The 15,974-nt window shown below is 43.2% G+C and overlaps 2 protein-coding genes across 2 annotated transcripts; both read right to left on the reverse strand.

The window, feature by feature from the left end:
- Positions 1–222: 222 nt before the first annotated feature.
- MONOS_13604fu16485 (uncharacterized protein) lies at positions 223–12,739 on the reverse strand (the record flags this gene model as incomplete). The annotated part of the gene is made up of 1 exon (XM_067866320.1): positions 223–12,739. The coding sequence occupies one exon, from the start codon at positions 12,737–12,739 to the stop codon at positions 500–502; it is 12,240 nt and encodes a 4,079-aa protein (XP_067734767.1). The 3' UTR covers positions 223–499.
- A 1,316-nt stretch (positions 12,740–14,055) lies between these two features.
- MONOS_13603 (putative histidine kinase) lies at positions 14,056–15,962 on the reverse strand. The gene is made up of 5 exons (XM_067866319.1): positions 15,793–15,962; positions 15,695–15,723; positions 15,592–15,639; positions 15,474–15,532; positions 14,056–15,406 (listed from the first exon to the last, which is right to left on the reverse strand). Exons 1-5 carry the CDS (start codon positions 15,915–15,917, stop codon positions 14,393–14,395), a joined length of 1,275 nt encoding a protein of 424 aa, XP_067734768.1. The 5' UTR covers positions 15,918–15,962; the 3' UTR covers positions 14,056–14,392.
- Between the last annotated feature and the right edge of the window lie 12 nt (positions 15,963–15,974).

Raw genomic sequence — 15,974 nt, forward strand, 5'->3', positions numbered from 1 at the left:
CAATGGAGATTTGTATTCTGCATCATGCCATTCTTATGGAGATGGAAAGACAATTGCATTGGACGCTGCGTACTGTAATAGCATGAAACATATTGCTTTATTATTTATTCTTATGATTGCAGTCGTCTTCCTATTGGCAGTATTGCGGCATCAGTTGATGAACATTTTTAAAGTTTTGAATGCAAATGAAAAAGAGAAATAATCTGGGATTTTGCAGATTTGCAGTCCATTCGATGCTGAACTATGTGTTTCGGAAAAAGGCAAATACAAAATCTGGTGATATGAAAATATATTAAAAAAAACAAAAGAAGAAGAATACATAATTGCGAAAAGAGGATAAACGGAAATCTTGCAAGAAATAAAATGCCTTCAACATCCTTCGTAATTCATGCTTCGTGCTTCGTGCACCATCCTTTGCGATAGTTCATGTTGGTGATGCAAATTCTGTGAGGATATCAGAAGAAGTGCACAACTTTCTGGAATATGTGTATGTATCCATTCAGGGATTGACAATGCTTTGGCTTTCTGGGCCAGTCCTGTATTGCGTTTGATCTTGAGCAGATGGTTCGTCATAATCTACTGCATCAGATATTGTGAGCATCACAGCTCCTGGCGGAAAGAGCTGGATGAATTCGCGCTTCAGTGCAGACAAGGAATATCTCTCTGGTGCTTCGCCTGCGATGCATCCTTTTATGATTGCTTTCAGCGTTTGTTTTTGGATTGCTTCGATTTTTGGCCTCTCTCCATTCACAATCTTCTGTCCAGCCACCTCTGCCTCATACTCTCCAAACGGGATCTTCAGCGTCAAGCACTCCCACAGAATCATTCCAATTGAAAAGGCAACAGTTTCCTTTGTTGCCCCCATCTTCTTGTTGATCAACAGCTCGGGTGCCTTCCACCTCAGACACTCTTTTTTGTAATCGTCCTCATCCTCAAAGGCTGATGAGGGCAGAGAACCGCTGTCATTATCATCACTGGCTGATGTCACAACAGTTGATGAAGAGATGGATGATGAGTCCGAATCATCAGAAGAGAAGTCGGAGTGCATCGCAATGCAAATGACCATGTGCTCGGAGAACAATACAATGTGAGGACTCAGATTGGCAAGAGAAGAGAGTGGATTGTCCATTTCATCAAAGGAGTGGAGCGCAAGATTGGCCACCCAGAACAGGATTTGGACAGCTGTATATTCTCTCTCCTGAAAGGTGCCAATTGCCATCTCTTTTTTCTCATTCCTTCCATGAAGCAGCATGAACAATGAATCCCTCAAATCTACAATCAGCTTCTCATGAGGAGATGAGCAGGCCATTGCATCTACCAGATTCGACATGGATGAAGTTGTGGGGCACAGATCCTCTCTCCGAACAAAAGTGGAATCTGAATCAGTTGTTGAAGTGGATGAGATGGATGGTGATGGTGTTCGCTTTCTTGTTTCCTCCTCTTCTTTTTCGTCAACCTTCTCCAGCATCCATTCAGGAATCTTGTCTGAGTCTCTTCCCAAAATATATTCTGTCGAACCACTCTCACTCAGCAAATGCTCCGATGACTCGGAATGCCCCAAGCTTTTCGCATATACTCTCTTCTTTATCCTCTCTTCATTCTTCTTCTCTGCTTCCCTCTCTGCTTTCCTCCACTGCTCCTCTGGCGACATCTCCATCGTCACCATCTCAAATGCTTTTGGGTCCTTCTTCACTGTGTCTTCCACAATCACCTCCAGCTCTTCTGTCCTTCTTTTTTGTTTTCTCCATCGTATTGTTACAAGAATGGATGCAATAAGAACAATCAACAAAATCACGACCAAAACAATTATAATAACTGTTGAAGAGGATGATTTCCCTTCTTTTCCTCCCTCAACAATTCTTCCATCTCCTTTTATTTCAGATTCACTTCTGTTCTTCAGAACAAACGATTCGGTTGATGAAGGAGAGTCTATTCTTCCAAACAGAATGCACACAGACACTTCTGCCTCTTCTGGAGCCGAGCGGATGGCGCCTGATGGCAGCACCCCCACAGCCTCGCCCTCACCTGCAAATCCGTCTGCCTCGAACTGGTGAGCTGCCATCGACGAGGCTGACCCAACGGTGGTTGCCATCTGGAACCACAGGTTGCACGGCAAGAGAAGCGATCCGTGGAACTTCAATGTTGTCTCGCCTCCATCATCTTCAGCCTCCACACCATCCAGCTGCGGAATAAAGAAAACAGAATTTCTTTCTTCAGCCATCCCTCCCACAGTGCACCCTTCATTCAGAATCCACATCGAGGTGTTGGGCAGCACCCCATCTCCGCCTTTCAAACTCATCACATCCAGCGATCCTGCATCTCCACACACAATGTTTCTTCTTGCTGATGGGTATCCTTCGATTGATGGATTATTGTTCGCAAACTCTCCTTTCTCGATGGTTGCACTCCCTCCACACACAGACAGGCCTCCTTCAGGCGAGTTGGCAAAGGAGGTGTCTTTCATCGCTGCTGTGCTGCTCGCAATCTCCACAAGAGATCCATTCCATCTGCACAGCTCTTGTGGAGAGAAATTCCTTCTGCTGCTTATTTTATCTTCCACGATCGCTTCAAAATAGCACTGATCAAACATCACATTGTTGCACAGTGACAGTTTGGCAAGAATCCCTCTTTTGAGCATGGAAGGCCATCCGCTCATCGAACAGTTTGCAAGGGTTAGACGACCAACAGAGGCTGCGGATAGAGTTGTCGAGGAACTTGTAGAAGATGAAGAAAGGGTGTTGTTTGTGAATGTGGTGTGTGAAATGGCTGCATCTCTGCTGTTCTCGCAGGATATCACACTGCCTGCTGAGGATATGGAGGTGAATCTGGTGGAGGTGATGGCAACCGAACACGATGAGGATGCAATCACAACAGAAGATTTGAGGGAGAGGGAGGAGAACAGGCAGCCATTCAGCACGCCATCCCCTTTGCTGAAACATAGAAGCGGAAACAGCGGAAGAACTGAATCAGACGAAAAGGAGCAGTTTGTCAGCTCGACAACACCCGAGCCTGGAGAGATGAAGGAGGAGTGGGAAGACGAAAACTGGTGTCCAAACACAAAGCACAGATTGGTGATGGCAACTGTGTTGAGTGTGGTGATCACAGCCTCGCTGCCTTGCGTTGCAAGCGAAGAGATTGAGATGGTGCTCACAGACTTGGATCGCGAGGCAAGCAGAAGGCTGTCCAGCGTCAGCTCGTCTTCGATGACCGAGGCACCTTCAACCACGAGGCGAGATTCGAAATCGGCAGTGACATGAGCAATGGCATAATCGAGCGAGAGGCAGGGCAGGAGATGTGTGCCGCACTGCCGCTCGTTCCTTCCTCTGCTCTCGGGGAGCGAGCAGGCAACAACGGTGTCAGCCTGGTAGATTGTGATGAAGTCCATCAGATTGGTGTCGGTGGTGTGATCTGTTGTGTCGATCCCATAAATCGCATTCTGCCTCACATACACCCCTTCCCGCAGATCGAACCTGAACTGTGTTTCGTTGATCTGTGCCGAGATGCTGTGGCACGAGACAAAGATGTCGTTCCCCACCTTTGCTGTGTTTCCTGTGAACGACACGCTCTGGAACAGGAGATGAAGTGCTCCATTCCCCATGGAATCAACATAAAACGCCCCGCCCTTCCCTTCATCCGAGCAGCAGCAGCGCAGTATTGCCGACTTCACAACAGAAAAAGAGCCATCTCCGGTCAGCTTGACAAACACTGCGCCTCCTTTTTGGCTTTGCCCTGCCTTGCAGTCGCTGATTGTTGAGCTGTTCACATCAACCACAACCACACCGCTTTCTGTGTTGCTGTCAATCACTGCTGCTCCGTTGTCTGTTCTGGTCACAGATGCTATTGCTGATGAAGTCACCGTTATTCTGCTCTTCTCATATGCATTCACTCCCTTTACTAATTCAATCACTTCCACAACTTCCAGAACACCTCCATCTGAAATATTCACAAACGAGCATGTGAAGTTGATGATCTCGCAAACAGCCGAGCCCACAACAATCGCGCTTTTCGAGATGCTAGCCGACTCCACTGACACGTCCACAAGCGAAAGTTTCCCTTTCAGGCAAGCAACAAAACTGCACCTGCTCTGCCGCATTCCACCCAGCCCTGCTTCTGTTCCAAACACACACTGCGCCAAACTCAGCACCCCGCCCTCGCACTGAACCAAAGCTGATGCAGAGTTGTTGAATGAAGACGAGATGATCAGGGAGACACATTTCAGCATCAGCTCATCTGCACATCGGAAGAATGGATCCATGGAATCTCCCGCCTTTTCTCCAAAAGAAAGTTTGGAGGTGGCCATCTCATCTTCCGCCAACAAGCTGGATTGGATGGTGAAGTTGGAGAGAGTGAAGGTGTTGGCAACTTCAGTGGATTTGGTGATGGAGATGAGCTTTGGCGAGGCCTCGCTGCTGATCTGCTGCATCCCTTTCCAGAACGAGCAGCATGGATCATCTGCGCTTCCGCATCTCATCACATCTGTCCCAGCGTCTGATAGATGGATTGTTGCAGCCGAATACGGAACCAAATATCGGAACAAATCCCACAATTCATCTTCTCCCTCTTTCCCCACAAATGTGTTGCTGTCGCTCTTCATCGCCTCGAATGAGAAGGCAAATGTTGCCAAAGAGACTGACGAGTTCAAGTTCTCAGAAACAATAAACATGTTTCTGCCTTGCTGAGCATCGTTTGCTTCGAACGCCATGTTGCCTTCGAATCGGAAGGGTTTTGCTGCTGCAGACTTCGAGCAGTCGATATGCAAAAACCCTCCTCTGCCTCTTCCTGTGGAGCATTTGCACAGCTCAGCTCGGCAGCTCTTCATGCGCAGCAGGTCTGATCGCTCCAGACAGACAGACATTGCACCGCCTTCTGTGCCTGTGGGAGAGCAAATGTTGTGGAAGCAGCACTCCTCGAGCGTGGCATAAGACGAAAGTGCGAAGGGGCAGTTCACAAACACCAACGAAGAAACAGACACATTCAACAGCTCAGCTGTTCCTCCTTTATTCGACAGCAGAACATATTCCAGCACAGAAGTGGCATCCGAATGGAACGAGGTTGAGTTGAAGGTGAGATATCCGTCAGACGACGAAACAACAGAAGACTGTCCATTTGAGAAGAACGCAGGCAGATGGAACTGCACAGAACAAAACGAAAGCGAATTGTTCGAGCTGAAAATCGACTGGCTCGATCCGCCTGTTGTTTGAGAAATCGACAGTTTGGCAAATGCAGGTGAAGCAGCTGCTGCAGGCAATCCAATGCTGAGCTGAGAAAGGCCAATCTCAAAGCACTCATCAATTGTCACTTCATCCAGAATTTCAACAAAGCATGATTGAGAAACTTCAGATGCTTGCAAGTTGTTGATGCCCCGCCACAACGAGTGGCAAGGTGTTTCTGCCTTTCCACACCCAATAAAGTCGATTCCAGCCGATCCAACGCTTATCGTCGATGAAGAATATTTCACCAAAAAATACAGCAGATCTGCTGAAACGCTCACAAAATGTGTTTCGTCTCTTCCTTTCAGATCGACTTTTGTCTCTCCGTCTGCTCCAAAATACTCGAAATCAAACAGAGATGGAATGATTGACGCGTTCAAATCAGCGCTTCTCACAAACATGTCTTTCCCTTCAAATGCCTCATTTCTGCTGAATGTTAAATCAGAAAACAAAAAGACATTGACATTCTCCTTCAAATCGAGATAGATTCCTCCTCCTCTCCCATTAACCGCATTCACTCCACAAGACACAATTGATGTTTTGTTCATCACCAAAGATCCTTCTCCCTCCAGAACACAACAAAGAGCCTCTCCATCCCCTTCTGTCGAAGTGCATCCTTCGAATGTGCATGCCCCTGAGATTTCAACAGACTTCGGTCGAGTCATCTCCAGCATGTGTCCATTTGTCGTCTCGCAATTCTCAAATCCTGTATCCTTCAGCGTTATATCGCAATTCCCGCTTCCAGTTATCAATCCCTTTCGTGCATCAGAAGAGATTGAAGAAAAGCTGCATGCCTCCAACAGAAGCGATGCTCCATCAATCAAAACAACACCAGCTGCCTGAAATGGAATATTGCTGAAAGTGCAGGAGTCAAAGTGCACAACTCCGCCCACTCCTGAAACAATCCATTTCGAAGGGTTGGAATTGCTGCTGCTTCCTTGTTCAAATGTGCAATCCAGAAATGAGCATTGACCAATGCTGACTTCCACAAGCGAACTCATTTCTGGTGAAGGATTGGGAGACGATGGAAGCACAAATCCCAGTCTGGAAAATGTGAGAGTGGTTGAGCGACTTCCTTCAACCAGCTCGAACTTTCCGCTGGTTCCAAATATCATTGCTTTTGTTGTGGCATTGCTTTGGATGGTGAGTGAGACTCTGTGCCTGTTCACAACAGAATCGATGGGGGTGTTTCCTTCGAGCTGGATGATTGTGTGGGAAGAGTCCATTTTCTGGAAGCCCAGTTCCACTGAGGTGCATGGGTTCCGCTTCGATCCGCAGTTCTCAACAGCCGAGGCACCGCCATCCACAAACACAAACGAAGTCGGTGGAGGGAACAGATAATCGATCATTGTGGCACCTCCGTCTGCAGGCTCAGACAGACTGCGCACCCACAGGCGGTCAGGGGCATTGTCTTCAGAAGCTGACCCATTCCAATACATCAGAAGGATTGCTGCCCCTGGCTCTTCGCAGACAACATACGCATCCTTCCCGCGCAATGCTCCGTTGTTCTCGAAGGTGTTGTTCCTCATCGAGTAATCGAGATGGGAAGAGGCAAACGTGAGGAACAGCCCTCCTCCATACCCATCTCCGCTGGACACAATGCAGAACTCCACTTTGTTTCTCTCGAAACGGAATGTGCCCCCTTCTTCCACATCCATCAGCACACACCCTCCAATCGTTCTTGCCGAATAGCATCCACACAGCTTGAATGAGCAGTTCTCCACGCCCAACACCTCGCCAGCACCCAATTCACCCACAATCACTCCTCCATCCCCATTTGTTCTGCTCAGATTCGAAAATGTCACATTCTTCACAAGACCATTTGCCAGTGAATAAATTGCAATGTGGCTGCTGTTAGCCATCGTAGAATTTTCGATGCTGCTGTTCTCAATTCCCAATTTTTTCCCTCTCACAGCCAAAAGCAGCGCTCCTTCTCCTTCTCTGCTCAGCTTGGATGCTTCCATTCCCTCAATCGCACACTCAGCATCACTTCCATCAAGTGCAATAATCCCAGCATTTCCCATTGCAAAGTCCTTCATTTTGCATCCATTCAATTCCACTTTCCCATTTGTCACAAAGATGATCCTGTACTCAACAGCCGAGCTGCTGCTGTTCTGGAACTCGCATCTGTGAATGGTGAGCGTGGCTGACAAGCACAGAAACAGAGAAGTGCGTGAGGGCTCGTCGAATGATCCTGGCAGTCCAAACACAATTTCGCTGAACTTCACATTCACTGAAGAGCACAACAATCCAGCACCTTCTCCCATTCCATCACTCCTCACATCAATTATGCCTCCAATCTGCTCAACAGTCACTTCGGTTGGCTGTGTGTCAAAAGATATGGCATCCTTGAAGGAAAAGTCTGCTGTCAGCCTGATGGATGCGCCAGATGAATTGGATGCTGGAAAGCGCTTGGAGATCGCAAAGGGGATTGTTGCACAGGGGTATATCGAAACGCCGCACATCCGATAGTCAAATCCAGTGTTTCCTCCCGCGATTGCAGGTGGCTCAAACGTCAGCAGAAACACAACCAAAGGAATGGCATACGAAACATTCCCATCTTCAAACCCACACAGCTTCCCAAACTCAGCTGTTGACTCTTTGTCGATATTGAACTTGAATGACTGATTGGTGACGATTTTGTCCAGGCTGTGTCCTTCAACAAACACATTGCTTCCTCCTCCCTCTGCTTCATTGCTTGCGCTGTCTCCATCTGTTCCAAAGGAAACAGCTGTGAGGACAAGATCAGCCAGCCAGTCTGCACACTTCAGAAATACTCCTCCCCCAAATCCACATTTTGGCAAGGTGCCTTTTGCACTGCACCTGGCAAATCTTGTGGCTGTGCCTTCCTTGCCAATCCGAACTTTGGCAGTGGAGCTTGTGCTGATATACACCCCTCCACCACATCCCATCACCGAAGAACAGCTGTCAACTGAGACATCGTTCAATTCCAGTGACTCGTTTTCACCAATGTCTGCCTTGATCACGCTTCCGTTCCCTTCGTTTTTGGTGATCCCTGAAAAAGTATTGTTTTCAGCAACCAGACTTTTGCCACGCTTGTCTTCCACAAACGAGCAGCATGAAAAGGCAGACTGGCTGATTGTTGTGTTGTGCATGCTCAATGTGCCGGCTGAGGAGTATGCGATGATTCCTGTCTCAACAGCAGATGTGACATTTGTCCATGTGCATAACTCAATTGCTCCACTCCCTTTGCTGCACACTTTCACCATCTCGGCTGACTGAAACCCGATTGAGTTCACTGTGAATCGGGTCATTGCAAACGAGCCTTCAGCAACAGTCAAAAACCCAAAAGCGCATTTTTCTTCACCTTGTTCAGCCAGTATTGAGCATTCCTCCAGATTGAGCATCGCATTTGTGCTGCACACAAGAAACACCGATGATTGAGGGCTGGGGATGGTTGGCTGCAGGCAAAACGCGAGATGTTTCCATGTTGATGCTTGCTCCATTCTTATCATCGCCTCTGCTGCTCCTGTCTGGGTGCCAATCATCCTCATCCTTGTTTCTGCCACTGTGCCTTCAAAGGTGATCTCGTTGGCACCTGAGAGGGTGATTGTCTCGCTGAGTGCATAGACTGGATGCACAATCAGTTCTCCTGACTCGTCTGTTCGCTGCGTCAGTGCAAAGGCAATCGTCTGGCACCCATAATCTGCGAATCCGCATGCAGACACATCGTTTCCTTCTGAAAGCACATGCACATCTGACTCACGAGGCAGCAGATAAAACACAAGAGGGATAGCAACACTCGGCCATTGGGAATCGATTCCAGCACAGCTTTCAGCAGCAAATGGCGCATCTTGAAGGAAGAACTGGAAGGCAGCTGTGGTGATGCTGGATGCCAGATCGACAGAGGACACAAACAAATCATTGCCATGCTCAGCTGTGTTTGATGCAAAGATCAGGGTATTTGCGAGAAGATATCTGGTGTTGACTTCAGAGAAATCAATGAGAACGGCGCCTCCCTTCCCTTTTGAGCCTGCACTTGGCTTTGGAGCCTGGCACGATGTGAATGCAGATGACTCGAGTGTGAGTGCTGATTGGCTGCTGATGTGAAGCCCAATGGCTCCACCTCCTTTGCCATTTTCAGTCACTGTGCATTTTGTGAATGTGCAGTTGCTTGCTGTGAACGAGCTCGCAAAGCCGCTTCTGGTGTTCAGAAACACACACGAACCGTCTCCTGCTGTTCTTTTGATCTCTTCAAAAGTGGTGTTCTTTGCCGTCAGCGAATATGTTCCTGAGGAGCTGGCAACAAATGCAGAGCTGGTGAGATTTGAGCTATGGAATGTGCTGCTTTTGATGGTTGTGGTGCCTGTCGAGTCAACAGATATCAGTCCATCGCTGCCAGTGGTCGTCATTCCATTTGCATCCAAAGCGTCGAAATCTGCAGAGGCGCTTCCGCTGATGGCAACAAACGGCGCATTGCCAAAACTCAGCTTCTGTGCAAGAGGAGCAGCAAAGCGGGTTACTAACAGTTTTCCACTTGTGATCTTCACAAGGCAATACGAAACAGAAGCACCCGAAGCAGCTGGCACAGCCGCGCAGTCAGTCATCGACAGCACATTGGCATTCGAGAGGATAAAGGCGTTCCTCCCATTCAAAGATGCCTCGAGCACAAACTTGATTCTGCTGAAACTTGTTTCCACAGAATTGATCAGAAGCCCCTCACTCACTTTCGCTTGCGAGGAGCCAACATTGATGGGCATGCTGTCTTCTTCAGCATCAAACGCATACGATTGACTGTCGAGGAGTGTTTCTGTTCGGAAGGAGAAGGAAGGCAGAAGGCGAATATTTCTCTTTGTGTTTGCAAATCGCGCAGCTGAAGCGCCTTCCACGCTCTGGCACGGATAGTCGCTGTATCCGCAGAGGCGATAGTTGTTATCAGTGATCTGTCCAGACACATAAGCGGGAGAAGTGAAGTTCCTCAGAAACAGAGCAAGCGGGAAAATAACTGACTCATCCCCATTTTCCATCCCGCTCAGCTCATCAAAATCTGTGATGCCAATCCCAATCACTGGATGAAAGCCAATTGTGTTTGTGTTTGCTGTTCTGAGCAGTTCTGCACTTTCAATAAAAACATTCTTCCCTTTCCAGCCGTTGCACCCAGAAAACTGAACTGATTTGAGCTGGAAGTCTCCAGCTCCTTCCCTAAGGCAAAGATAGATTGCCCCGCCTTTCCTCTTCTTCTGGCTGTCTGCAGGAACAGTGCATGTGTCGAACAGGCAGCCAGAATCCACCCCAACCTGTGCTGTGCTGTGTGCGTTCAGCTCCAGATACAGCGCTCCTCCATTTCCGTCGAAGCACTTGCAGTTCTCCAAAGAAACATTCGAAAGCACAAAGTTCTCTTCTGCCTGGACAGCCTTGCTGAATACTGAGCCATCGCCTGTCCTGCGGCTGACCATCGATATCTTCACATTGCTCAGCACAAGATGCGCCTGCTGCTCTGTTGCAAACAACGATGTGCTCTCAAAAAGCACAGAAGATATCTCACAACTTTCGAGAGAAGCTTCACCCTTTGTCAGCAAAAAGAACGGTTTGTTGAATGCAGCTGAAGTTGAGTCAGCCTTCAATGAGCATTCATGCAGTGCAAGCACAGAATCCTCGCTGTTCTCAGCAAATAGGCATTTATCTGAGGAAGATGTCGAGCTGTGAACAATCTGCATTCCGCGCATGTCCAACGATCCACCAAGAAGAGTGCAAAATGCGCTGCTTGATGGTATTGTGTGGATTGTTATGCTCGATGAAGAAGTGTTCTTTTCAATGACTATGTTCTGAAAAGCAAGTGAAATTGAGTCCTCTGCATATTTTCCAGAATAGAGTTTGACTGAAAGATGATATGAGTTTATCCACTGCTTGCATGAAAAGCCCAGTGTGCTGCATTCATTTGAAATATCACCACATCCCGCCACATCTCCAGACTCTCGCATTGGATCCACATGAATAACAGTTCCAGATGGATTGGGAAGGAGAGAATTTCGTTCTTCTCCATTTGTGCAAGCACGGTATCCTTGTGTGCACATCCAAACTCTGTTTTGTTTGCTCAACGAAAAGCAAAATAGAATACAAGATGAGTCAATGAGATTATGATAATGCTCTGTAAAAACAATATCGTTTCCATTTGATGCTGAGTTGTTTTCAAAGAAACAGTAAGAAAACATCGGTGCAGTTACAGAACCTTCATGATCCTTGCACACGAATATTGCCCCTCCGAAAGAGGCTGCAAAGTTCGAATCACACAATAATTCAGTAGCAGTCATTGAAAAAAAAGTTTGATATAACATCAATGCACCCGCTTCACCTCCCCTGCTTTCGCTTTGAATCATCCTTAAGCGCGAACAAATCACAGGAGATGTCGATCCATAAATAATTCCAACGCCTCGGAGACCAGCTTCGCATTGAGATGCATTAAGATCAGTAACACTCACAGAATACATGTTATTGACTGTTCTCATAAATCCTTCTCGACCCACTGCAACACATTTTTCAACAGAACACCTTTGAATCAACAATGGCCCGACATCAGTTAAATGCAAAACATTTCCATATCCTTCTGGATGTGTGTTGTTGCATCTGTCAAAGAAGCACTCTCTGATTGTGAATGATTTTGTTCCAGATGCATAGATTGTTCCCCCGTTAGACTGTTTACTTTCGACATTGAATGTTGTCTGCTCGATCACAACATCTCCGTCGGAGCTGTCAAATACTCGTCTGTTGTGTTCGGTAACTGTGCAAGCAGAAAAGGATGTATTGCGACAAACAAATGACGATAGTGGCCTGCCAATTATGAGCACAGAGCAGAATGGGTTCTCCACCCTTGAAACTTCGCACCCAGCAACGGAACTCTCTCTTGTCTTCAGGAAAAATTGTTTGTTAACGGTGTTGGGACTGCGATGGCTAATGTTTCGAAAGGCGCATTCCATCATGAAAAAATTGTCAATGTTTCCCGAAGCAGCAAGTGGATAAACTGTTTGAACAGCAAGAGAAGAAAACGCAGAAGAATGCATGCGGAGTGAGCTTTCATTGTGCAATTCTGCAATGCTATTTCGAATGATATTTTGTTTTCCAAAATTGGAGATGGAGATGTTGGACAGTTCAAGCTCGCTGGATATCGAACAAAATGGTGCAGTACTCCAATTGGACAAAATCAACATGCAACTGTGAACAGTGCACTCCGATCCTTGCACAATGGAAAATAAAGAATTATCTCCCTGTTGAAGAAGAATTGTTTGTGACGCATCCAATGAAGAATTAATTGTGCTGATGGATGATGAAAGAACGCTTGAAGCCTCATGGGCGTTGGGATTGTTTGCGAAAGAACGAGACTGAATTGATGAAAATTTTAGATGTTCTCTTTCTTCGAATTTTTCGCTTGGTTCATGTTTTTTTATGAAGGCAATACAAGAATGGTGGGGAACTAAACATTCGGATGTGGTATTTGATGGTGTGTTGAAACTTGATATTGGAGCAAGCGCAAATTGAAATTGGAAGAATGTGAAATAAAGAATGCATATCATTTATTTTTTTGTTCAAAAGGTCAAATGGAAAACTTGAACCAACAAGAATCTTAACGTTGTTTGTGTTCGACCTTTGAGAAAAGAAAAATGAAAATGAGAAGATATTGAAGGAAAAGAATCAAAGAAAGATTTATTTTTATTGAGAATATTTTATGGTTTATTCAGGTTCAGATCGAATATTTAGAATGGATACGCCCAAAAATAATTCAAATTCGGGGGAAAAAAATAATTCATATTCGGAATTAATAGGGTGATTATTTTATCCGGACAATTTTTTATCCGAACATTTTTTAAATTGGAATTTCTCAATAAATAAAAACAAAAAATAGCAAAAGCATATTGCATAAGGTATGAATACGTATTTAATGTTCATACAAAAATATTTTCTTGTCAATTTTTGTTTTTGATGAAGATCCTGGGAATTTTTAATTTATTTTTGATCATTTGTTTTGTCCACTTGGACTATCTTTTTTTTTTTTTTGTTTGTTTGTTTGTTTGTTTGTTTGTTTGTTTGTTTGTTTGTTTATCTTTAACTCAAAGGATATGAAACAAATACAACGAAGTTTCAAAATTGCAAATATTATTTATTTTTAACTAGTTTTTCGATTGTTTTTCATATTTCATCGTTTTTATCAAAAAAAAGGAAAAATATAAGTTTTCTGAATTATTGTATTACATTAAGATTTAAGTTTTAAATCGATTTGATAATATGATAAAAAACAATGCAGTTTTTGTTAATTCGTCACATTAAATCGAATCAAAAATGAAATGAGCTTAAATGAAATAATCAAAAAATGATCGATGCAACTTCAGCAACAACATTTCACCTTATTTGAACGTGGTGAATGCTTTACGTTAGTTATTCACTTTTCATACGAATCACTTTAAATATCCATTAAACATTGTATCGCAAAGAATTTTAAGTTTTACAAATTTTTTGATAAAAACGATGAAATATGAAAAACAATCGAAAAACTAGTTAAAAATAAATAATATTTGCAATTTTGAAACTTCGTTGTATTTGTTTCATATCCTTTGAGTTAAAGATAAACAAACAAACAAACAAACAAGTAAAAAAAAAAAAAAAAAAAAAAAAAAAAAAAAAAAAAAAAAAAAAAAAAAAAAAAAAAAAAGAAAGAAAGAAAGAAAGAAAAAAAGAAAAAAGAAAAAAACTGCTTTTTGAAAATCAGTTATCATTATTTAAAAAATGAAAAATTATTATTTGTTCCCAATAAATGTTTTGATTTCAAAAAGTTATCACATTCATTGATAAATATTCAAATTTCCCTTCAAAATAAAAAAAATGAAAGTTTGTATCATATTATCTGATTCCTTTATTTGTTCGGTAATTTGTATGAAATTAGACAAATGTTACAAGTTATAAGAAAAAATGTATGTCAATTAAAGAACATTTATAAAAAACAAGCTGACATTTAAAATTTTAAAGAAATATAAAAAAGACATTACCAAAATAAACAGCAAATGAAATGATAAGTTCATTATAAATTAAAATAATACAAATTCAAATTTGTAATTATGCTCTCAAAAGCAAATGAATCATCTGTAAAAGCCGCCAAAAACTCCTATTAAACTTCTCCTTTTTTGAAATAACATTTTCTTTTTCAAAAGACTATTATATTTTTAATCGAATAATTAAGTATAAGAAGTGGATAATGGAGAAGAAGGCATATGAGTAGATGACGATGGAGTTGCTGAAGACGTTGCCGATGAGGAGTGTTTCTGGTTCATCGCTCTCCTCCTTTCCATCTGATTATCTTTTGGAGTAGAAGCAAATGCAGATTTTTCAACAGGAATATCTTTCCTTTTCACTTCAGCCGAGGCTGATCTTGCATTTGTTTTATCTATAACGCTTGTGTGAGGATGCGTCCCGGCTGGCAGCATCAACCTAAAAGACGAAGGGCACGGAATTAGAAGAGTAAAAGTAGAGCCAACACCAATTCCAGAAGCAACAGTAAATGTCCCGTTGAACTGCTTCGTGAAGAAGTATGCTTTTGTCAAGCCAAATCCTCCTCCAAGAGTTCTTCTATGCGCAACATTGCTTCCTCGAACACCGTATTCGATGATGTGAGTGATTTCTGACTCTTCAATGCCTAGTCCATTATCTTTCACTTCTATCATCAGCTTTGTTCCATCATTAATCATTCTTGCTTTTATTGTAGCTCCAGGCAAAGAATATTTCCTTGCATTCATAATCAGATCTCGCATAACATCTTGAAACACGGGAGGAAGATGTATTGAACCTTCTTGTACACCGCGAAACTCTAAGTCAACAAGCATGTCAGTTGCAACTTTTCGATCTTCTTCACGAAAAACAATTCCAGAGACCATAATAGTTCCTTTGGCAACAGCAAGAAGAACAGTTTCCATGTTTTTGCGAAGTGTTTCAGTTTTGTACATAACCCACGCATCTCCAGGAAGTGTTAGACGCTGAGTAAGTTCTTTAGTCCTGATTTCAACAATTGGAAGAAGATTATTTTCAATCCATCTGATATCTTTCCAAAATGCTTTTGAAATCGGTGTAAACGAAGATCCTGATATAGCCATTTGTTTTTGTTCATATTCAGTGAATGTCTTTTTTGCTTGATCAATTTCCTGAACAATTTTTGTTTTGAGAATTGGAAGTTTAAAAAGAAGTGCAATTGTATTCTGAAAATTTAAATGTAAAAAAGAAAATCATTAAAATGAATTTATCAAAAAGGGTGTAATCACATACTGAAATTGAAGAAAGTGATTTGCCAATTTCGGTAACAATTCTTAATGTTTCTTCAAAAACTAAATAGATATTTATTTTGAATTGGTTACATTTTATATTCGAAAAAAGCTTAACCAACCTCCATCATCCACCATATTTAGAGCGACACGACACTTCCCAACAGCATCTAAAAACAAAAAATGAGAATAAATTATTTGATAAAAATATATTATTATTCATACCCAGAAGAACATTTATCAGATTTGCAAAGCTATAAAAAAGGCAAAGTAATTTATTTAATAATTAGTATCAAATTGCAACAACATAAATATTTCCAAACCTGTGAAAAATTAATCGTGCTTTTTCCTCTTCGGTCAAGTTTAATTCAGTGTCAAAAGATATAACTTTAGCTCCTGCAATTGAATCATCTCCTTTTTCTTCTTCCTCATTATATTCCAGGGACATTTCTTCTATATTAATAGAAAAAATTGAACTCTAGAATAACAACTTATTAGTCAGATC

This window comes from Monocercomonoides exilis, assembly GCF_001643675.1.
Source record: "Monocercomonoides exilis strain PA203 chromosome Unknown scaffold4-2303458, whole genome shotgun sequence".
Lineage (NCBI taxonomy): Eukaryota > Preaxostyla > Oxymonadida > Polymastigidae > Monocercomonoides > Monocercomonoides exilis.

Coding starts and splice junctions, on each gene's coding strand:
- MONOS_13603 (XM_067866319.1), bottom strand. CDS start 15,917: ATGTCCCTGGAATATAATGAGGAAGAAGAAAAAGGAGATGATTCAATT. Junction 15,640..15,694: donor TCTGATAAATGTTCTTCTGG/GTATGAATAATA, acceptor TTTTGTTTTTAG/ATGCTGTTGGGAAGTGTCGT. Junction 15,533..15,591: donor AAATATGGTGGATGATGGAG/GTTGGTTAAGCT, acceptor ATATCTATTTAG/TTTTTGAAGAAACATTAAGA.